Source organism: Peromyscus eremicus, chromosome 11 (assembly GCF_949786415.1).
Source record: "Peromyscus eremicus chromosome 11, PerEre_H2_v1, whole genome shotgun sequence".
NCBI classification, from domain to species: domain Eukaryota; kingdom Metazoa; phylum Chordata; class Mammalia; order Rodentia; family Cricetidae; genus Peromyscus; species Peromyscus eremicus.
The window spans coordinates 28,137,226-28,161,790 of NC_081427.1; the positions used below are offsets into that span (position 1 = coordinate 28,137,226).

A 24,565-nucleotide genomic window follows, 5' to 3' on the forward strand; every position below is an offset into this window, starting at 1 on the left:
GACTGTTAATAGCCTTTTTCTTTTTTCTTAAATCTTCACACATTGTAAAACACAGTGGAATCTATTTAGAGATTTTTTTTTTCCGCTTGAATCTGCTTTACTGCATATCTCTAGGGTTTTTTTTGTTTTTTTTTTTTTTTTTACATGTGAACAAACTTTAAACTGCTAAGAGGAAGGACCTCTGCTGAAGCTTTGGGGACTCGCTTTACCCCACTTCTTGGGTCATGACCCAGTCAGACTGCCCAGTCAGAGCTACCAGAAGTACCTTTATCAAGGAACTGCCTTCAACCCCTAAACTATGGAATGTTGGTGCCCTGCACTTTGGCAGGCATTTTTTACTCAGCTTTTGGTTTCTATTTAGTGAGAAAAGCCTGTTTCAGTGCTGTGCTATAAGGCAGAGTTTCTTAAAGGAGTAGTTTATTTTGATTTTGTGGGGTTTTTTTTCCAGATTTCTCAGGCTATAGGAATATTTAAGACCCACAAATGAATGCCAAAATATACTTGGTTGTTTTTACACTTTTTACTCTTTGCTCTTTGGGGACTGGAGCCTACCATCCAGCTCCCAAAGAATTACACAGCATCTTATTCTTACTTATAAATACCTGGCTCTAGCTTGGTGTGCTTCTAGACAGATTTTCTTAACTGAAATTATCCAGTCTATCTTTTGTTTCCAGGCTTTCAACTTTCTATATACCTTCCTTTACTTCTTACTCTGTGGCTTGCTGTTTAGCTGGGTGACTGGACCCTGGAGTCCTCTTCTCCTTCTCCATTTGCACTCCAATCTCTCTTCCCAGATTTCTCCTCTTATTTATTCTATCTGCAAGCCCTACCTATCCTTTCTCCTGCCTAGCTATTGATCATTCAGATCTTTTTCAGACAAACCAGGTGTTTTAGACAGGTAAATTAACACAGCTTTACAGAGTTAAACAAATGCAACATAATAGAATGCAACAGATACTTGCATGATTAAACAAATGTTGCACAGCATAAACAAATGTAACACATCTACAATTAATATTCCAGAACAACAAAATAATTAAGATTGAAGCCTACAGTTCTGAATAAACACCATAAAACAGAATGGAAGTATTGCACAATCCTCCCAAGAGCAAGTTTGAGGTGCCATCAAATTCTGCCCACTTGTAAATCAACCCAAGAAGAGGACATACAGCCCTGTACTGTCATCTTCACATTCTAGTCTAAAATTAAACAGTTTTAGTGAAGTTCCCCAGTGTAGCCTCAAAGCAGGGGATGCTGTGGAATAATCCTTTTGTATACTGTAAAGATGTATCTTTGCCAAGGCACCTCTTGATTGGTTCATCTAAAAGAGCTGACTGGCCAATAGCTGTGCACAAAGAGTTTGAGTAGGGGAACAAGACTTGGAGGATTCTGGGAAGAAGAAGGTTGTAGTCTCAGGGTCGCCAGCCAGACACAGGAGAAGCAAGAGATAAACAGGCCATCTTGAAAAAAGATACCACCATGTAGCAGAGAGTAATTAGATAAGAAATATGGATTAAGTTGTATGAGCTAGTTAGTAACAAGCTTAACCTATTGCCTGAGCACTTATAATTAATAAGTCTCTGTGCAGTTATTTGGGAAATGGTTGGGAGGACAGTAAAGCCCATCTACAAAGAAGAGAATCTGCTTCAGCACTTTCAAAGCATGTAGAAGAATATAGCCCTGAATTCTGCTGTGTAGTATTGTGTTTTGTGTCTACAAGTCTTTATCTATGTCCAAATATACACATTACATTTGTATATAATCATGCTTATTTCACAGTCATGCAACTAAAGATACAAAAAAGGAGGAATAATGTGAGAAAGGAGACTGCATTGTTCTTCACAACAAGTCACCAGTCAATCTGTTGTTCTCACACTTCTCAAATGTATTAATATGATAGTGAATTTCATTGTTAATTTCATTAGATTGAAGCATACTCAGATAGTTGGAAAGTTTTTATTTCTGGTCATGTATGAGATTGCTTCCAGATGGGAGTAGCTTTTGAATTAGTGAAAAGCATAAAGAAATTCTACTTTCACCCAAAATGTCTAGGCACTGTCACATCTGCTGAGGCCTAGAAGTAAAAAAAAAAATTACAATGGAAAGGTAGATTCTCTTCCTCCCTCTTCTGGAGCTGAGACACCCATCTTTGCCTCACCTCCAACATCAGACCTCAGGGACTGAGGAATTGGTTAGGTATATGAAGCACCTGTGGAACTGAGTACAGATTCCCAGTACTCATATAAAGAGATAGGGAACTATAATCCTAGATCCAGGAAGGTAGAGATAGGTACATCCTGGGCTTGCTGACCTAACAGTCTAGATTAATTGGCAAGCTCCTGGTCCAGTAAAATACCCTGTCTCAAAAGTAGGGTGAGCAGTATAAAGGAAGACAACTAATGACACCTAGTGTCAACCTCTGGCTTCCACATACATGTTCACATATGTATATATGAAGTGTCACACTCATATATGCACACAAACACATATATATCACACACAGATACCTCTCCTTCTCTCTTTCTCTGTCACACACACAAACACACACACTCACACTAACACATACATACACATACACAAAATACACACACAAGCACAAAGATATGAATGGGGCGAGACTTCAAGAGGAAAGAAAGTAGATGAGATAGAGAGAATGGAGGAGAAATTATGACCAGAATGCATTACACAGGTGTATGAAATTCCACATGAAAACGTTCAGGTACTGCATTTCCACCCATCAAGGTAGAGAAAATAGTTTTTATACAGAAATGTGTGTGTGCATAAGAGTGTGTATGTATGTGTGTGTACAAAACATTTACAACAGGTTATTTTTTTCACCCAATAAAACTATAAATAGCCTAGATTCTATCAATAAAAACAAAATGTATTAACTGTGACAATGCACATAATAGACTACGACTAAGAAACACAATGAATTACTCACAAATATCATGAATGAATCTTTATGTAATAATTTACATTTAAAACAATACAATAAAAGGAAATCTAATTTAGGATCCCATTTATATAAGGTCCAGAAGATAAAAACGAACATAGTAAAGATATTTATTGACCACCAATGGCTATTGAAAAATAAGAGGGGCAACAGCAAAAATTATGAAGTGCTATATAGGAGAAATCTTCTGTGATGTTAAATCTTCATTGTGATTAAAGATATAAATATAGACAAATATAGACATGCATATATGTATAATTATTTATTTTAATTGTGATGAGTTTGTAACCCAATAAAATACTTTCCAAAAAGAAATTTGACCAAAAGGAAGCAATAGATAGATATGCTTTCTATATTAAATGATTAAAGACTAAACTAGAAACACTATCTGGATGAAAATGTTATTAACATTTTGTTCATTAGGAAGTACAAAACACTCAGTACTAATTGGACTCAGTTTTCAGAATTCAGATCATAGAGAAATATTCAAGTCCTGTCAGGCCTTCTCCCTGAGTGAGAGGACTGGATTCAGATTTTAGGAAGGACCTGACATCTGGCTGGAATTTACAGAACAAAACACCAAGGATAGACTGATGCATCAGAGAACAGAGTGCTATGTGAGAGGGACAAAGTCCTTCATTAGAGATGAAACAGGTCAGTCCTAACATTCCAATCCTCCTCAGTTCGGCCGTGATTAAGAAATAGTCAAGTGGAATGCTATACAGCAGGCACACATGGTCCCTCTCTATGCGATTGTCCTCAACTGTTGATTTACAGAAGAGTTTCAGTAATTCTGACTCCTGTGATTCTGACTCTTGTGATCCTCTCTCTCTCTCTCTCTCTCTCTCTCTCTCTCTCTCTCTCTCTCACACACACACACACACACACACACACACACACACATACACACTTTGACTAACATTCATGGTGCTTGAAAGTACATTCAGCATTACCAAAGGAGAAAGGAATTCATCAATATCACCCAGTCACAAAACCTGGGACCTGCAACATCAGGCTGCCTACAAGTAATACTTCTGTAACAGTGGTACAAATGTTAAGAGAGTAACCAACTATGATTTAATTTGGGTTTAAGTACCACACCATGAGATAGAACACATATCTGACATTGCTAAAGTGCCCAAGAACCTGAGACTAGGTTGGCCATGGGTCTAGGAGAAAGCTTAATACTATTATTCTGTTAAAACAACATGAATAAAATTGCTGCTCATAATGTATACTATACTCATAGGTCAGTGACTTGCCCAACCCTCCTCAGCAAAGTTTCTTGTAGTAGATTGGGATATGGACAAAAGAAAGCATTCAGAAGTTGCTAAGAGGGCTAAATTTGAACAAATGAGAATGTGTGTGTATATAGAAGTGATAAAACCAATTTGGCCCATACCATTAGTACAGTAAAAGTTAATAGTGAATTTCTCAGTACTCACTTGTCTGAACTAATTATGATATATATATATGTATATATGTATATATATGTATATATATAGTTATAGTTATAATTTATTTATAATGACCTATATCCCCTTGATCCTACATTTAGTGGTTTAAATCCTGGTTCTGTTACTTCTGTCTTCACTAAGGTTCTCAATATGAGTGTTAGAGATGCTTACCAGTAACTCATATACTCTCTTTAGTAGGTTAATGCCCCTAAATACTGAATAAGGTTTATTGAAAAGCCAATTCTTCTCTCTCTTTCTCTCTCTCTCTCTCTTACACACACACACACACACACACACACACACACACACACACACACACACACTACATTTCTCCCTTAGTTGATCTTTTCAGTAAGAAAATATTCAGAAATAGGAGAAGGTTACCTCGATAGTCCAGACTTGGGTTCTCAGATTTCTTACTTCAGTGGGAAGAACCCAAGGCCAAAAGCCTAGAAACTTAGTATTTGGTCTTACCTCTCCAAACCCATCCATGGTGAATTTGACTTTGACCCAATGCCTCCATTATCTACTACCTGTGACAGTAGAGATATAGAAAAAACAGTAGATAGGAGAGACCAGAGAACACACAGCATGAGGATTCACTCAGCATTCAGTGAAGGGTGTCATACTACACCATGAAGGGTATTACATTATTACTGTAACAAATGAGGCAATTCCATGTAATTTATCTGGTAATCAAAAGAGGTTTATTTCTGAAATAGCTTACAGCCAATAGGGGTTGGTTATAGGATCTGGGAGAAATGAGGTACTATCCAGCAGAGAACTCTGGCTTGGTTTTCCATCCAGCTTCCAGGACTATAAGGTATCCAGAAGAGGCCAAACACATATGCACCTCCAGTCTTAAGGGGTTTCCTCTCAGCCATGCCCCAGGGGCAGGTCAGCCCTAGGGCCAGGTCACAGGCAGGTGTTGCAGTTACCAGCTGTCACTCTAGGTGCAGTGTTTCAATGTCAAAGCTGTAAAAACTACCCACTACGTCTCCCCATTTTTGTCTAAATAAGAAAATTCTAACCTAATACAAAGCTATTTACAATAGGGATGATTACCAAATATTGTCCTGGAGGAATAAGGGATAATGACCTATACAAGATAAAGCTATACCAACAAGAACAACACCAAACAAGAAACACATACTAAAATCCAGAGGATATTACTGTAATTAATGAGGCAATTCCACATAATTTATCTGATAATCAAGAGAGGTTTACTTCTGGGATAACTTACAGCCAATAGGGGTTGGTTACAGGATCCGGGAGAGATGAGGTACCATCCAACAGAGAACTCTGGTTTGGTGTCCCATCCAGCTTCCAGTACCATAAGGTATCCAGAAGGGGCCAAACACATATGCACTTTGAGTCTTAATGGGCTCCCTCTCAGCCATGCCCCAGGGGCAGGTCATAGGCAGGTGTGGAAGTTACCTGCTGTCACTCTAGTGTTTCAAGGTCGAAGCAGGAACAGCTACCCACTACATCACATGCCATAGCAGAAAAAACAAGTCAGCCCCAGACCCCTTCTCTTTCAATAAATTCATAATATAGCCTTCATGGAAGCCCCATGTGGACTTCTTTTAACTTTAATTATATCACAAAGGTCTCACTTGAAAATGTCATTAACATATAAACTATGAAATTAAATTCCTAACATATGAATTTGGTAGGACACATTATAACCACAGCAGGAAACTAAGTATGAACTGGTAAAAAGACTTTCCCATAAGTCATGAAAAACAACATGTAGTTGGTCACTTTTTTAGTCATTGACTCTTTGGCTCTTTTGAGTGCCCACTACTGAGCTCCCAAATAAAAATATGGAAACTTATTCTTTCTTAGGAATACCCTGCCTTAGTTTGGCTCTTTTCTAGCCAGCTTTTCTTATCTTAAATTATCCCATGTACCTTTTGCCTCTGAGCTTTTATATTTCCCTATGCTATGTACCTTTCTCTTACTCCGTGGCTTGCTGTTTAGCTGGAGGCTGGACCCTGGAGTCCTCCTCTCCTCCTAGCACTCCCCAAACTTTCTTCCCAGATTTCTCCTCCTATTTAATCTCTCTGCCTGCCAGCCCTGCCTATCCTTTCTCCTGCCTAGCTATTGGCTCTTCAGCTCTTTATTAGACCAACCAGGTGTTTTAAACAGGCAAAGCAACATAGCTGCACAGAGTTAAACAAATGCAACATAAAAGAATGCAACACATCTTTGCATCATTAAACAAATATTCCACAGCATCAACAAATGTAACACATCTTTAACTAATATTTTTTATCAACAACAGACATTGGACAGCAGGATTCTTTTTCCTCTACCATATGTACCAAAATACAAGAACTTCAAAGTATAATTTGCTGGCAAATCCTTATGCAAGATCAAAATAGACATTAGGAAGACCAGACACAGGGTCTAGACAACAGCCACTTTTCCTTCTGACACCTTTGACGAAGGGTAATGATGGAACTTGATTCTTCTGGATATGACTTGATAAATTCGGGGAAAAATTACAGCCACACATGGTACTTGAAGTGCCCATATTAACTATTGTTTTTCGTCATTTAGTCACTTAATTCATCAACAAACAGCCAGTATTAACTATGTCCTCTTTTCAAAGTACTATGTGCTGTGGGATGGTCTGTATGTCAAGTGTGTTGCTGATTGGTCAGTAAATAAATCACTGATTGGCCATTGGCTAGGCAGGAAGTATAGGCAGGACAAGGAGAAGAATTCTGGGAAGTGGAAGGCTGAGGGAGAAACACTGCCAGCCACCACCATGACAAGCCGCATGTGAAGATGCCAGTAAGCCACGAGCCATGTGGCAAGGTGTAGATTTATAGAAATGGATTAATTTAAGCTGTAAGAACAGTTAGCAAGAAGCCTGCCATGGCCATACAGTTTGTAACCAATATAAGTCCCTGTGTTTACTTGGTTGGGTCTGAGTGGCTGTGGGACTGGCAGGTGAGAGAGATTTGTCCTGACTGTGGGCCAGGCAGGAAAACTCAAGCTACATATGGCGCCCAACGTGTTGGCAAGAGTTTCCACCTAAAACCTGAGTAAAAAGATTCTAAAATGGAGCTAAAAACAGGTCCTAGTTGTCTCTTTTAAGCTAGCGGCAGCCTGCATGTTTGAGCTATGGTGGGTTCCTAGAGTGTGCGCTCGACCTGCAGTTTGGCGGGAATGAGGCCTCTGCAAGTGGCACATTAAGCTGTGTGGTGGATTTAGCCTTTGCTGGTACAAAACAAAACAAAACAAAAAAAAAGGTTTCTGAGCTACACACTACTTTGATAGAAGCATAGACCCACTATTTCTGAGAGTTGATGGCTCCCAGAGCTGGCGGAAAACGTACCACCGCCATGTTGGGAAGCTAAAGTGGGCGGAGCCAGCAGCCACAGGGCCAGCGCCTTTTCAGGCTTAGAAGGCTGCAGTTTAAAGCAATAGGCTCAAGCTAATATAAAAAAATAAGCCACGTAAAGATGGCTACCACACAGAGAATCTGGATTATGTTCTCTTTGATATTCGTAATTGAAGAAAAACATTTGATTACAAAAGCTGTTGAGTTATGCCAAAATGTATATTTTAAAGGTACCTTGACTTCAAAATTTGGATGTAAGGATATGTTGCTTTGGAAAGGAGGCTCTGCTTTTGTTTTCACAGAAAGCCAGAGGCTATGGATTTGTTCCAGATTAAGATACATCAGGTTTGACCAGCCAAGACCACCTGAAAGGTCTCCGATGACACCATGGCCCAGATGATCCAACATCCAGAACCGTTTCAAGGCAACTGGCTCAGACGATACACCCTCATGGACTACTCCGTAATCCTAAAATATTCTTTGTGTCCCCATAAGATACAGCGCCCCCCTCCAGCAGGAAGTAGTAAGAGAAGCTACGCCCAAATTCCCAAATATACCAAGCTGACTTTGGATATGTGTAAAGGTTAAAACCTTCCTTTTTAAGAAAAGAAAAGGGGAAGTGCTGTGGGATGGTCTGTATGTCAAGTGTGTTGCTGATTGGTCAGTAAATAAATCACTGATTGGCCATTGGCTAGGCAGGAAGTATAGGCGGGACAAGGAGAAGAATTCTGGGAAGTGGAAGGCTGAGGGAGAGACACTGCCAGCCGCCACCATGGCAAGCCGCATGTGAAGATGCCGGTAAGCCATGAGCCACGTGGCAAGGTATAGATTTATAGAAATGGATTAATTTAAGCTGTAAGAACAGTTAGCAAGAAGCCTGCCGTGGCCATACAGTTTGTAACCAATATAAGTCCCTGTGTTTACTTGGTTGGGTCTGAGTGGCTGTGGGACTGGCAAGTGAGAGAGATTTGTCCTGACTGTGGGCCAGGCAGAAAAACTCAAGCTACAACTATGTTAGGATATAAACTAGAAGTCTGAGGGGTGACTGAGACAATCAAGCTCTTGAATGGCATAGAATCTTGAACTGAATGCTCGAGCCTCTTATTAAAGCAGAACAGGAAAATAAAGTTATGAAAGACCTGGGGTTTGGTCGGGTCCCATGTAGGTTCCACAGCTGTCAGCCTAAAGTCTGTAATTTCTCTGAGCTTGGTTCAGTTGTCTCTGCAGATTTCCCCTCATGATCTTGACCCCTGTAGCTCATATAATCCCTCTTCCATTTCTTTAACTGGACTCCTGGAGCTCAGCCTGGTGGTTGGCTATGAATCTCTGCATCTGCTTCCATCACTTACTGGATGAAGACTCTATGATGACAGTTAGGGTAGTCACCAATCTGATTACCAGGGTAGGCCAGTTCAGGAACACTCACCACTATTACTAGTACTCTGAGTGGGACCAGACTAGACCCTCTGCACATAGGAGACAGCTGTGTAGCTGGGTCTATTTGAGGGACCCCTGGCAGTGTGATCAGGATCTATCTCTGGTGCATGAGCTGGCTTTCTGGAACCCATTACCTGTGGTCAGACACCTTGATCTCCCTTGATGCAGTGGGGAGGGGCTTGGTCCTGCCTCAACTAAATGTACCAGGCTTAGCTGTCCCCCATGGGAGAACTTACCTTGTTGAAGCAAGGGATAAGAGGTAAGTCGGGGAGTGGGAAGGTGGGGGGAAGAGTGAGAGGAAAGATGAGAGGGGGATTTATGGTTGTATGCAAAATGAATAAAAAATTTAAAAAAGAATGTTAAAGATCATTGAAATTGTATGAATTTTATTAATAATTATAAAATAAAATATATTTACATCTAAAAAAAGAGAAAAAGACTTGGGATTTGAGAGGAAGGCAAGAGAGTTGAATTTCCAATAAAGAAGAGCAAGACGATCTTGGAGCTCTGAGATGTGACTAACACATCTGACTACAGTCTCTAAATAAGATGTCATGATTTCACTGGTATCACAGTCCAAATTAATGTGTGTCTGACTCTTAAGGCCCTTTCTGATTCTTAAGCCATAGCAGTATAATATGTCAAGTGGAACTAGGCTTAGGAGGAACTCCCCAATGCATGTGACCACAGCGCCACCATGTGTTGGCTCATCATATGTACAGTTCCCTTGTCAGAGGCACAATTTAGTCCATTCCTTCAACAAACCTCTGCCCAGTTTGCTAGTGTGGGGCAAAAGGGGCACAGACAGCCTTCAAAGCCCAGAATCTCCCTCTAGTCCTGCTGCTGAGCTATAGTTCATCCCAACAGGAAGAGCACAGGTGTCACAGCTTTGGCATGGGGACTTTCTGAGATACCAGAGACGAAATGATGCCTACATTTTACTCATAACAGAAGACAAAAAAAATCTAGGTTAAGGCTGTGAGTGTACCACAAGGAAAGACACTAGATATTTTATTTTATATAATTTCATTTTTTTCTTTTTTATTATTAAGAAGTTTTCTATTAATTTTACATACTAACCACAGATACCCCTCTCCTCCCCCCTCAGCCTTCCCCCTAATACAGCCCCCATTTCCACCTCCTCCAAGCCAAGACCTCTCATGGGGAGTCAGCAGAGCCTGGTATCTTCAGTTGAGGCAAGTGCAAGTCTCTTCCCCTGCACCAAGACTGTGTTCCATCATAGGTACTGAGCTCCAAAAAGCCCACACATGTACCAGGGACAGATCCTGATCTCACTGTCAGGGGGCCCTTTAAGCAGGTCAAGCTACACAACTGTCTCTCCTGTGCAGAGAACATAGTCCAGTCATATGGAGGCTCAGCAGCTATTGGTCCACAGTTCATGAGTTCCTTAGTCTGGTTTGGTTGTCTCTGTAGGTTTCCCCATCATGATCTTGATGCCCCTGGTTCATAGAATCTCTCTTCTCTCTCTTTGACTGGGCTCCTGGAGCCCAACTTGGTGCTTGGCTGTGGATCTATGCATCTGCTTCCATCAGTTACTGGATGAAGGCTCTATGATGACAGTTATGGTATTGGCAAATCTGATTAACAGGGTAAGCCAGCTCAGGCACCCTCTCCACTATTGCTCGTAGCCTAAGGTGTGGTCATCCTTGTGGATTCCTGGGAACTTCCCTAGCACCCTGTTTCTCTCTATTCTCATGATGTCTTCCTCTATCATGGTATCTCTTTATTTGTTCGCCAACTCTGTCTCTGTTCCAAGTCAACCATTACATTCCCTTATGTTCTCATCACCCATCCCCTACCATTCATTGCCCTCCCAGCCACAGTTTACTCATGGAGATCTCATCTATTTCCCCTTGCCAGGGTAATCCATGTGTCTCTCTTAGGGTTCTCCTTTTTAGCTAGCTTTTCTGGAGCTGTGAATTTTAGTCTAGCTACCCTTTGCTTTACTTCTAGTATCCATTTATGAGTGAGTACATACCATGTTTGTCCTTCTGGGTACCTCACTCAGGATGATATTTTCTAGTTCCATCATTTGCCTGCAAATTTCATGTTGTCATTGTTTTTTTTTTTTACAGCTGAGTAGTACTCCATTGTGTATATGTACCACATTTTCTTTATCCATTCTTCAGTTGAGGGGCATCTAAGTTGTTTCCAGGTTCTGGCTATTATGAGTAATGTTTTTATGAACAAAGTTGAGCACCTCTCCTTGTGGTATTTTTGAGCATTTCTCAGGTATATGCCCAAGAGTAGTATAGCTGGGTCTTGAAGTAGATTGATTCCCAATTTCCTGAGAAATCACCATACTGATTTTCATAGTGGCTGTCCAAGTTTGCACTCCCACCAATAGTGGAGGAGTGTTCCCCTTGCTCTGCATCCTCTCCAACATAAGCTGTTATCAGTGTTTTTAATCATAGCTGTTCTTAGAGGTGTATGATGGTATCTCAGAGTCATTTTGACTTGCATTTCCCTCATGACTAAGGATGTTGAGCAAATTCTTAAATGTCTTTTGGCCATTTGAGATTCTTCTGTCAAGAATTCTCTGTTTGGCAATGTAGCCCATTTTTTAATTGGATTGTTTGGTATTTTGATGTCTAGGTTCTTGAATTCTTTATATATTTTGGAGATCAGATATCTGTCAGATGTGGGCTTGGTAAAGATCTTTCCCATTCTGTAGGCTGTCATTTTCTCTTATTGACCATATCCTTTGACTTAAAAAAGCTTCAGTTTCAGGAGGTCCCATTTATTAATTGTTGCTTTCAGTGTCTGTGCTACTGCTATTGTATTTAGGAAGTGGTCTCCTGTGCCAATGCATTCAAGACTACTTCCTATTTTCTTTTCAATCAAGTTCAGTGTAACTGGATTTATGTTGAGGTCTTTGATCCACTTGGATTTGTGTTTTGTGCATGGTAATAGATATGGATCTATTTGCAATCTTCTACATGTTGACAACCAGTTATGCCAGCACCATTTGTTGAAGATGCTTTCTTTTTTCCATTGTACAGTTTTGGCTTCTTTGTCAAAAATCAGGTGTTCATAGGTGTGTGGATTAACGTAAGGGTCTTCAGTTTGATGCCATTGGTCCACATGTCGATTTGTATGCCAATACCAAGCTGTTTTTATTACTATAGCTCCATAGTGGAGCTTGAGGTCAGGGATGGTGATGCCTCCAGATGTTGCTTTATTTTATAGGATTGTTTTAGCTATCCTGTTTTTTTTTTTTGTTTTGTTTTGTTTTGTTTTTCCATATGAAGGTGAGCATTGTTCTTTTTAAGTCTGTGAAGAATTGTGTTAGGATTTTGATGGGGATTGCTGTGAATCTGTACATTGCTTTTGGTAAGATTGCCATTTTTACTATGTTTATCCTACCTATCCATGAGCATGGGAGATCTTTCAATTTTCTGAAATCTTCCTTGGTTTCTTTCTTCAGAGGCTTAAAGTTCTTATAATACAGGTTTTCCATTGGTTAGTTAGAGTTACCCCCAAGGTATTTTATATCATTTGTGAGCTATTGAGAAGGGTGAGGTTCCTCTGATTTCTTCTTCAGACCATTTATCATTTGTATATAGGAAGGCTACTGACTTTTTTTTTTTAGTTAATCTTGTACCGTGCTGTGGGAGTTCTCTGGTAGAATTTATAGTGTCACTTATGTATACTATCATATCATCTGCAAATAGTGAAAATTTGATTTCTTCCTTTTCAATTTGTATCCCCTTGATCTCCATTGGTTGTCTCATTGCTCTAGCTAGAACTTCAAGTACTATATTGCATAAATATGGGGAGAATGTCTTGTTCTTCATTTTAGTGGAATCACTTTGAGTTTCTCTATACTTAATTTGTTGTTGGCGGTTGGCTTGCTTTAAATTGCCTTTATAATGTTTAGGTATGTTCCTTGTATTCCTGATATCTCCAATATCTTTATCATGAAGGAATGTTAGATTTTGTCAAAGACTTTTTTGGCATCTAATGAGATGATCATGTTTTTTTTTTTCCTTTCAGTTTGTTTATATGGTATATTCCATTGACAGATTTTCGTATGTCCAACCATCCTTGCATCTCTGGAATGAAGCCTGCTTGGTCATGGTGGATAACTTTTTTGATGTATTCTTGGGTTTGGTTTGACAGTATTTTATTCAGTATTTCTGCATCAATGTTCATGAAGGAGATGGGTCTGTAATTCTCTTTCTTGTTGCAACTTTGTATGATTTGAGTACCAGGGTAACTGTAGCATTATAAAAAGAGTTTGATAATGATGTTCCTTCTGTTTGTATTGTGTCGAAAAATTTGAAGAGTATTGACATTAGTTCTTTGAAATTATGGTAGAATTCTGTGCTGAAACTATCTGGTCCTGAGCTTTCTTTGGTTGGGAGATTTTTAATGACTGTTTCTATTTCCTTAGGGGTTATTGGTCTATTTAAATTGTTTATCTGGTCTTGATTTAAATTTAGTATGAGGTATAATCCAGAAAATTTTCTGTTTCTTTCAGATTTTTCCAGTTTTGTGCAGTATCGGTTTTGAAGTATGACATGATGATTCTCTGGATTTCCTCATTGTCTGTTGTTATGTCTCCCTTTTCATTTCTGATTCCGTTAATTTGGATGTTCTCTCTCTCTCTACCTTTTGGTTAGTCTGGACAAGGGCTTATCTATCTTACTGATTTTCTCAAAGAACCAACACTTTGTTTCATTGTTTCTTTGTATTGTTCTCTTTGTTTCTATTTTATTGATTTTAATCCACATTTTGATTAATTCCTGGCATTTATTCCTCCTGTGTAAGTTTGCTATTTTTGTTCTAGAGCTTTCAGGTGTGCTGTTAAGTCACTAGTGTGAGAATTTCTCCATCTTCTTTATGTGGGCATTTCATGCTAAGAATTTTCCTCTTAGCACTGCTTTCATAGTGTCCCATATGTTTGAGTATGTTGTACATTCATTTTCACTGAATTCTAGAAAATCTTTAATTTATTAATTAATGTATCTTTAATTTCTTTCTTTGATCCATTCTTCCTTGATCCATTGGTGATTCAGTTGAGCATTGTTCAGTTTCCATGAGATTGTAGGCTTTCTGTAATTTTTGTTGTTGAAATTTAACTTTAAACCATAGTGGTCTGATAGAATACAGGAGGTTATTCCAATTTTTTGCATCTGTTGAGATTTGCTTGTGACAGAGTATGTGGTTGATTTTAGAGAAGGTTTCATGGAGTGCTGAAAAGATGGTATATTGATTTTTCTTTTAGGGTAGAATGTTCTGTAGATATCTATTAAGTCCACTTGAGTCATAATATCTGTTAGTTCCCTTAATTCACTGCTAAGTTTCTGTCTGGAAGACCTGTCCATTGGTGAGTGTGTGGTGTTGAAATCTCCCACTACTAGTGTTTGTGGTTTGATGTGCAATTTAAGCTTTAGTAATGACTCTTTTACAAATTTGGGTGCCCTTGTATTGGGGACATACCTGTTCAGAATTGAGACTTAACTTAGTGGATTTTTTCTGTGATGAATATATAATATCCTTCTTGATCTCTTTTGATTGATTTTAGTTTGAAGTCTCTTTTCTTAGATACTATGATAACTACACCACCTTGTTTCTTGGGTCTATTTAATTGGAAAGTCTTTTCCCAGACTGTCTGTCTTTGAAGATGATGTGTGTTTCTTGAATGAAGCTGAAAGATAGATCCTGTTTTCGTATCCATTCTGTTAGCCTGTGTCTTTTTATAGGCAAATTGAGTCCATTGACTTTAAGGGATATTAATAACCAGTGATTTTAATTCCTGTTATTTTTCAGTTGTAGTGTTGTGTGTTTCCCTTCTTTGGTATTTGTGTGGGATTATCTATTGCCTGTGTTTTAATGGATGTATCTAACTTCCTTAGGTTGGATTTTTCCTCCTACTGCTTTCTGTAGGGCTGAATTTGTAGATAGATATTGTTGAAATCGGCTTTTATCATGGAATATTTTGTTTGCTTAGTCTATAGCAATTGACAGTTTTTTGGGGTATAATAGTCGGTTGGCATCCATGGTCTCTTAGTGTCTGTATAATGTCTGTCAAGAACCTTCTGGCTTTCAGAGTCTCCATTGAGAATCTGAGAATCAGGTGTTATTTTGATGAGTCAGCCTTTATATGTTACTTGGCCTTTTTCCTTTGCAGTTCTTAATTTTTTTCTTTATTCTGTATGTTTATTGGCTTGATTATAATGTGGTGAGGGGACTGTTTGGGGGGTCCCATCTAGTTGGTGGTCTGCAAGCTTCTTGTATTTTCAAAGGCTTTCTTTCATTATGTTGGGAAAGTTTTCTTCTATGAGTTTGTTGAGTATATTCTCTGTGTCTTTGAGCTGGTATTCTTCTCCTTCTTCTTTCCCTATTATTCTTAGGTTTGGTCTTTTCATGGTGTCCTAGTTTTCCTGGATGTTTTGTGGTATGACTTTGTTGGCTTTAATGTTTTCTTTGACTGATGAATCTATTTCCTCTATCATATCTTCAATGCCATCTCTTGCATTCTGTTTGTTATGCTTGCTTCTGTAGTTCCTGTTCATTTACTCCGATTTTCCATTTCCAGCATTCCCTCAATTTGTGTCCTCTTTATTGCCTCTATTTCAGTTTTCAAGTCTTAAACTGTTTCCTTCACTAGTTTGATTGCTTTTTCTCGGTTTTCTTGGCTTTCTTTAAAGGACTTATTGATTTCTTCCAATTTTTTTTGTTTGTCTTTTCTTCGATTACTTTAAGGGAATTTTTCATCTCTATTTTAAAGACCTCTATCATCTTCTTAAAGTCATTTTTGAGGTCGATTTCTTCAGTTTCTTCTGTATTGCGATGTTCAGGTCTTGCTGATGTAGAACCAGTAGGTTCTGGTTTTGCCATATTGCTATTTATGTTGTTGAATGTATTTTTGCACTGGAGTCTACCCATCTCTTCCTCCAATTGGTATAAATGGTGTCTGTGTCTGAGGGAGCCTCTTTTGGTGTAATTGGCACTCTTGGTCCAATGAGAGCTCTTATTCCAATGGGAGCTCTTGGTCCAATCAGAACTCTTGGTCCACTTGCAGCTGGGTTACTATGTGTCTCTGGGGACAGCTGTGATCTCAGAGAATGGGTGGGTTTGGGGGCGGGGTGGGGCTTGTAGGTTAAGGGTCTGGTGGGGGATAATGGTACTCCAGCCTGCCTGCAGGAGTCTTGCCTGCTGGCTTGCAAGTGGGGCTGCAATGTATAGGGGTATTGGGGCATGTGTTGAGCCCCTGGGCCTAAAGCCTATAGGCTGGAGTGATAAGCTAGAAGAACAAAGACCTGCTTGTTGAACCAATTGGAGCAGATGGAGTCTGTGTCTCCCACTATATATTTTAGATGGCTGGCATACCATATGTTTTGGCCAAAGGGAAAAAAAAAGTAAATAACCAAAGTAGAGAAATACACCTTTTTTTTTTTCATTTGCACTTGTGTATCTACATACATGTATGTCACAACTGTGAGAAGTCACAGAAAATGGGAGACACAGCTAGGCCAAGCCTGTTTTGTCCAATAGGCTGCCTGGACCCTGTGGACAGTGATGGATCCATTTAAAAATCCAAGTGACTGAACTTGAGGTTTGAGGGGAAAGGAGGACTAGGGCTATGTCTGTAGTGTTGGTCGCCTCTGCCTCCCCCCACATTTACCAACCCACACCCACAATGGCAGGTGAATGGACATTCACAGAGCAGCAAAAGACAGGGACTTGGAGATCTGGGGCAGAGGATGAGTGGAGCAACCCTCCCCTCCCACCTCCCCTCCCTGCAAAGGAGATTCATGGCACTGGTCCTGTACAGGTTGTCTGATTCCACTGCTCTTTTGTACAGCTGACTGCCACTGTCAGAGTTCTCAGTCTGGATTACCAACATTCTTGCCAGATGTAACATGGAAACACACAGAGATCTGCTTCTGAGAACATTTCTTAAGGTTCTGTTTAGGCTGGCCCTTAGGAAAAGAGAGATTCACTCAGGCCCTGACCTACACTTCTGCTTCAGCATTTCATTGAGTTATGTTTAGTGCTATCTGGTTGCAGAAAATTGAATTACCTCTCCCTCCCTCCCTCCCTCCCTCCCTCCTTCCTTCCCTTCCACACTCCTTCTCTCCCTCCCTTCCTGTCCCACTTCATAGACAACAACCTGTAAACACAAGAGTAGACACATTCATCAAAGTGCTCTTTAGCATATTAACCCACACATCCTAAAACACCAAATTCTTCAACAACCAGGTTATTATTTAGCCCAAAGAAATGTCTTACCACATCCTCAAAAATGAAATCCTGCCCTTGGTTTCCCGGACAAATAGTCAAGGGAACTGGAGCAGCTTTGGCCTGCTCAAATAAAACTATAAGAAAGGAGTCAGTCTGGGAAGATGCAGAGAGGAGAGGACCAAAATACATAATGAAAGGCAGAGCAAAGGATGTGCAGGGAATATGTGCCAAGGTGGAGATGCCTTCTCTGCTGGCTGGCAGGGATGTGCACCACAGTGACTGGCTAGCTCTCCTTTTGTTTCTGCCAGTCTTCCTTTGCCTCCTGGTGCTTGGTGTACTGAGTCACAGAGAACGTATACTGCAAGAAAACTATCCTAATGGGTGGCAGTCACATGAGCCCAGCCAATTGCTAAGAACAGCAAGTGCCCAAAGAGCTGTACTGATTTTGCCAAGTGCGTTCCCTCCTTTTAATGTTGTCAAGCCTATTTCCCCCTCTGCTATACTGAGCAATATTTTTTAAGTGGCATTTAAGGCATTTCTGTAATTGTTAAGTGTCCATGTCATTACATTCAACCTTCTGATGTAGTGTTCCTGTAATGATTCCTGTAGTTTTAAAACCTTGTTCTGTATAAAAAGAACAGAGTAGAAAAGCAATCTACAGAGCATGGGGCTGCCGATTAAAGTGGGAGAGCTTGAAGCAATTTTGAGGAGGAAAGCATGCTTGCCTTCCCTCCAGTGCCCCTCCTGCCTCTGTTACCTCAGACTTCATCCTGAGGAGCAGGGCCGTACCTATGTTGCCTCCACAACCATTGTCAGTAAAAACATGTTTGTTGAGCTTTCTGGTTCCAGAAGCAGAGTTCAGTCACTCTGATGGGGTCTTAGTTTAGCATTGCACCCAAATAGCTCAAGCTAACATCAGAGACAAGAGCTAAGAGGCGTCTCTTCTTATGGCTGACTTGGCTCAGGGCTTGATCTAAATTCTAATCTATAGGGTCCCGTATATGCTACTGGTCTCTCTCCCCCATTTCCTTACCCCTTCTCCTCCCTTTAACAAAATAAAATTTATAAAAAAAAAGATATTTTTCCCTAGAGTTCTAGGGGATGAAGTCTACCACCAAGCACTGCAGTTAGTGACTGGTGAGAACTTCTTTTCCCTTTCAATGTGGTGCTATGAGCTCTGTGTTCTTCAGAAGTCTGTTCTTTATTATTTCTATTTATACTACAATGAAATTAAGTACTGATCCCCACGTTTGCAATTGGACATATTTCCTAATTATCATTAGACAGAGTTTGTATTGCTCTGAGAAAATGCCATGGAGGAAAGGGTTTTTTCATCTTACTGTCCACAGCACAGTCCATCACTAAGGGAAGTCGGGGTCAGAACTCACACAGTGCAGGAACATGGAGGCAGGAGCTGATACAGAAGCCATGGAGGAATGCTGTTTACTGACTTACTCCTCATTGCTAGCTCAACCTACTTTGTTATAGCACCTATGACCACCAGCCCAAGTGACCACCCACAGTAATCTAGTTCCACCTATAGCAATCATCAATCAAGAAAGTGCACCAAAGGCTTGCTCACAAGCCAAGCAACATCTTAGAAGACTAACATAATAGAGCTTCTAACAGATGTCAACAACTGCCTGACTCAACACAACTGCCATGTGATTCGTATTGTTTATTTATCCCATTGATGGTCAGATCTTCTGATATTTGCACCTAAAGGATTCTTCTTTGACATAACTGGCAAATACTTATTCCTGCAATGACCTTATTTTAATTGATTCTAGATGATGAACTTGATCCGAGTGAAGCAACTATACAGGCTATGAGGATAACCTTCTACCTGTAATAGTTAGGTGGCAGTGGAGGATGGGGGGGGTCTGTTATAAACTTCTCTCAATAGAATTTACTTGTTAGATAGCAGCCTCTTTGGAATTTCTGACTTAAGAGAGAGAGAGAGAAAGAGAGAGAAATCTTCTCAGTGTGCCACTCAAGGGCTCCTGTGACTTACACATGCAGTGAAAATCCAGACTTAGTCAAACACAGAGGTTACCTTGAGATCTTATCACACTGAGCTCCTTAGGGACTGCCAGGCAGTGTTTAGCAGGTATGAGGGGAGCACTCTCATTGCTGTACCTCCTCCAACTGACTCTCCTCCTGGACTGGATTGAGTCTCTGGTGTTTTGTTCAGAACATAACTTACATTACAGCCACTTTGGAAATCAGTGTGGGGGTTTCTTAGAAAACAATCTACCTTGGAAAGCAATCTACCTTGAGACACAGCATTACCACTCTTGGGCATATACCCAAAGGAAGATCAATTATACCACAAGGACACTTGGACAACTGTGTTCATAGCAGCATTTTTTCATAATAGCCAGAACCTAGAAACAACCTAGATGCCCCTCAAAAAGAATGGATAAAGGAAATATGGTACATTTACATAATGGAGTATTACTCATCTGTAAAAACAATGACTTCATGAAATTTGCAGGCAAATGGATGGAACTAGGAAAAATTATCCTGAGCAAGGTAACCCAGATCCAGAAAGACAAACATGGTATGTATTCACTCAGAAGTGAATACTAGATGTAAAGTAAAAGATAACCAGACCACAATACATAGCTCCAGAGAAACTACATAACTTAGGAGGACCCTAAGAAGGATGCATGGATTGCCTTGGGAAGGGGAAATAGATGAGTCCGTCTGGGTAAACTGGGAGTTGGGTGTGGTAAAGGGGAGGGCATGGGGGATGAGAACATGGGGGAATGTGATGGTCATGTTGGAGGAGGGGAGAGCAATGAAAAAGATATCTCAATAGAGGGTGCCATTACAAGACTAGGGAGAAACATGATGCTAGGGAAATTCCTAGAAATCCACAAGGATGACCCAAGCTAAGACCCCTAGCAATAGGGGAGACAATGCCTGAACTGTTCTTCTCCTGTAATCAGGTAGGTTACTACCTTAACTGTCACAATAAAACCTTCACCCAGTAACTGATGGAAGCAGATGCAGAGACCCACATCCAAGTACCAGGCCAAACTCTAAGAGTCCAGTAAAAGTGAGAAAGAGGAATTATAGGAGCAATGGGTGGGGTTCAAGATAATAACAGGGAAACCCACAGAGTCGGTTGACCTGAACTTGTGGGAGCTCAGGGACTATAGCTGGGGAGACTGCATGGGACTAAACTATGACATCTGCAAGTGGGTGACAGTTTTGTAGCCTGGTCTGTTTGTAGGACCCCTGGCAGTGGGACTAGAATCTATCCCTGGTGCATGAGCTGGCTTTTTGACATCCATTCCATATGGTGGGATGTCTTGCTCAGGCTTGATGTGGGGAGAGAGGCTTCTCTTCTCTCAACCAAATGTTATAGGCCTTGTTGACTCCACATGGGAGGCCTTACCCTTTCTGAGGAGCCCATGAGGGTGAGTTGGGAGGGGTGAGAGGTAGCAGGAGCAGGTGAGGGAGGGGGAGCTGTGGTTGGTATGTAAAATGAATAAAAAATATTAATTAATTAAAAAAATCACTGATGGAGTACCAGTGGATTCATGACTAAAGACAATCACTTCCATCTCCCAAGATGTATCATCAGAAAACAGTTCACCATTGAGGAGTAGGGCCCCTTTAGTCCCTCCTCCAACCATGCGAGGCTGTTAATGGACATCACTCAGGTGTTTATTCTCCTTAAGTTCTTCTTTGTTAATTTTGTTGTATTTGTTTCTTTGTGTTTTCTTTAAGCTCCTTGAATTTTGATGAAGTTTATAATTTTCTTTTAAATTATGCATCTTAGGATTCACACAGGGAATTCTCGTCAGCAAACGTTTCTATAGGCCTGATAGGTTTAGGGGTAAGATGCTGCCTTGATCTTTTATATCCTGGGAATATGTCACGAGATGCCAGCATGGGGACTTCTTTTGTCAATTCAGTGTTAAATGTGAGCAGAGCAGATTGGGCAAGGGAAAGGTGGGGTCTGGAAGTCGGGTGTGGCTTACGTGGAATGACATCGGGCAAACACAGGGAGCACGGCTGGTGTGCAGGAAATGCGTTCTTCAAACCACACATTTTTAAGGAATCTGGATTCCTTTTCATGGGAAATGGTATTTAGAGACTAGAATATATTACCGAGGTCCACTCCTTGCTAGTGAAAGACTGCTGCTTTTCTTTCTTATCTTTTTATTGGTCAGATTTAGGGAATAACAGGTTGATTAAGATTATAAAAGTCTCATATCTGTACCTCTGTGTTGAGCTCCTCCTATCTTTAGCAGATAAAATGATGAATTTTGGGTCAGCTCTTAAGCTGAAATATAAGCCCATATGGTAATGTTACTACTCTTTCCAAATCCCCATTTCAAATTCTCCTTTTAGTACCTATGGAACCTTTAAATGTCATCAAATTATTTGCTTATATTCTCAACCTATGCAAAGATAATGCATTCTCAAATAATAATCCGCACAACTATGAAATACAAATAATTTCATGGTCATTTGAAATTATCTTTGTCTTTAATCTGAGAATTTAATGTCCAAATTAAACTTTCTCAACTGTCATTGCAATAGTTTTTTTTTCATGCTTGCATAGTTATAAAAATGCTGGTGAGAAGAAGTGCATTCATTTCTGTATATATTTTATTTTAAGGGATTAACTATTTTTCTATTTTAACATGTTTTATATATTCAATACTAGCAAACCTGCAAATCCAGAGACTGTGTGTAATATGAGCTGTGTAATGTGATCCTCATCCACACACTGCAAATGATCCATCACAGGATTTTCCCATGTACACTTGGTTTCAAAAATAATATTTTATGAATAGCCACACATTGATTGTTGTGCCTGAACTTCTATCAAATAGGACATTCTACATTTATCACTTCTTTTTCTATCTTCTTACTTAATATCACTGAAGTTGACTCTGTATCAATTTATAAATCTCTAGTTTATTTTGTTTTACTGTTACTCTGTCATTTCTGCTTTAGCTGTTACTCCAATAAGTGGATAAAATGTAGTTCCTTTTCTTTACTTATCATAATTTCTCAGACATATTAAATCTATCATATCCATCATATCAAAAATGATTGCTCCAAACCTTCAATGGCATATCAACTTGAATTTTGATGTCTACCAAGAAAGATAAGTTTACTTCATATGTTGTCACTGTCAGACAAATTGGTTCATATTACATTGTAGGAGTGGCTGTTCCTGCCTGACAGGAAGAGTAGAATGGAGCAGACCAGGCATTCTGAACTCTAAAGAGAGAATAAAGATAAGAAAAATAGAGGAGTAAGTAGAATTTGTCAACTAATTGGGGTTTTTATCTCAAATGATATGAGAAATTAGAGTCAGAGACTAGAAGTCACAGAGAGGATGAAACTGTCATAACACTGTCAATGGCAGAAAGGAGTGAAGAGAAGAAATGGCTGGGAAAGGAAGGATTGTACAGGAGCAAGGGGATCCAGGTAGTACAGTCACCAGTCAGTCAATGTACTGTATGAGTGTTAGGAAAGAGGCAGAAAATAGCGAGGACAACTGGAGGTCCAGCAGCAGGAAGAGGGAAAGAGGAGAACCCTGGGAGTTCCTTGTGTTAGGGAAGGAGGAGGCCTGTAAAATGCCAGAGTTCCAGACATCCTCCCCCAGGTAAACCTAACATTATGACTTCTTTTCCTTCCTGGCCACACCCAGGGACCTGAGCAACAAGCCCAGCATTTTCTTCAACAGCCACCAGGTGCCCAGAGTGAGCCCCAACAGGAACAATAGGACATCCAGCAGGTTCTGCACATGCCATGGCTGTTGAAAGCCATGGGGCTTGAGATGTGCTCCTCCCCCTGTTTGTAGGATGTGGTCAATCCAGCCCACCAGACGCTGGGAAGGTGTCAGGGGGTGGGAGCGCCTGATGGCCCTGGCGGCCATTGCTGCAGACTTGTACCTATGGGCAGACACAGAGAGAGTGTGTTACTAGTGTGCTGTGCCAGTACATGGGACTTTATAACATACACACACACACACACACACACACACACACACACACACACACATCTTTTTTTTTTTGATAGAGTTTTTCTATTTATTTTACATATCAACCACAGTTTCCCTGTCCTCCCTCCTTCCACCCCCTAATGTCCCCCCCCACAAACACAATCCATTCCCAACTTCTCCAAGGCAAGGTCTCTCCTGGGGAGTCAGCAGAGCCTGGTACATTCAGTTGAGGCAAGTCCAAGCCCCTCCTTCCTGCACAAAGTCTGAGCAAAGTTTCTCAACATAGGCACTAGGTTACAAAAAACCGGCTCATGCACTAAGGACACATCCCGGTCTCAATGACTGGGGGCCCACTAAACAGTTCAAGCTAAACAATTGTCTCACTTATCCAGAGGGCCTAGTCCAGTACCATGGGGCCTCCTCAGCTATTGGTTCACAGTTCATGTGTTTCCACTAGTTTGGCTAGTTGTCTCTGTACTTTTTCCAATCATGGTATAGATATCTCTTGCTCATATAATCCCTCCTCTCTTTCCTCGATTGGACTCCTGGAGCTCTGCCTGGGACTTGGCCATGGATCTCTGCATCTGCTTCCATCACTCACTGGATGAGGGTTCTATCATGACAGTTAGGATGTTTGGCCATCTGATTACCAGAGTAGATCAGCTCAGGCACCCTCTCGACCATTGCCAGTAGTCTATAGTGGAGTCATCTTGTGGATTCCTGGGGACCTCTCTAGCACTCTGCTTTGTAATAGCCACATCTTTTTCTAATATAGACCCATAGATCAGCTTCAAACAAAATTGCTGGCACATACTTGACAACTAAAAGTTCAATAAAAAGATAAAAAGGAAAACCTTATACAGAAGGATCAAAATTAACCCTGGAAGGGAAATTTTTTAAAATGTCTATGTCTGTAAGGATTGCACCTATGGCACTAAAGGTGTGCTCACATTAAGTATATTCCAACACAGGTGACAGGATGTCTGTCTGATTAAGTGATTAGGACATTGAAACCTAAGTATTTAGTCCTGTTTGGCTGTGAAATCATTGTGCTAGATGGGCTAGGGAAATGTGGATCACCTGTTTTTGTATTTGTGAAAACTTCCTTTATATCAGGCCTGTCCTGGGACCTGGGAACATAGTGGAAAATGATACCCACTGATCCTCAT

General features: G+C 40.3%; 1 protein-coding gene across 1 annotated transcript in view; it reads right to left on the reverse strand.

Moving 5' to 3' along the window:
- Positions 1–22,012: 22,012 nt before the first annotated feature.
- The window catches only part of LOC131921627 (UDP-glucuronosyltransferase 3A2-like), a 42,519-nt gene continuing 39,966 nt past the window's right edge, over positions 22,013–24,565 (reverse strand). The window contains exon 7 of the mRNA XM_059276351.1: positions 22,013–23,346. Within this exon, the coding sequence (XP_059132334.1) occupies positions 23,070–23,346 (277 nt within the window). The 3' untranslated portion in view covers positions 22,013–23,069. The remainder of the gene's footprint in view (positions 23,347–24,565) is intronic.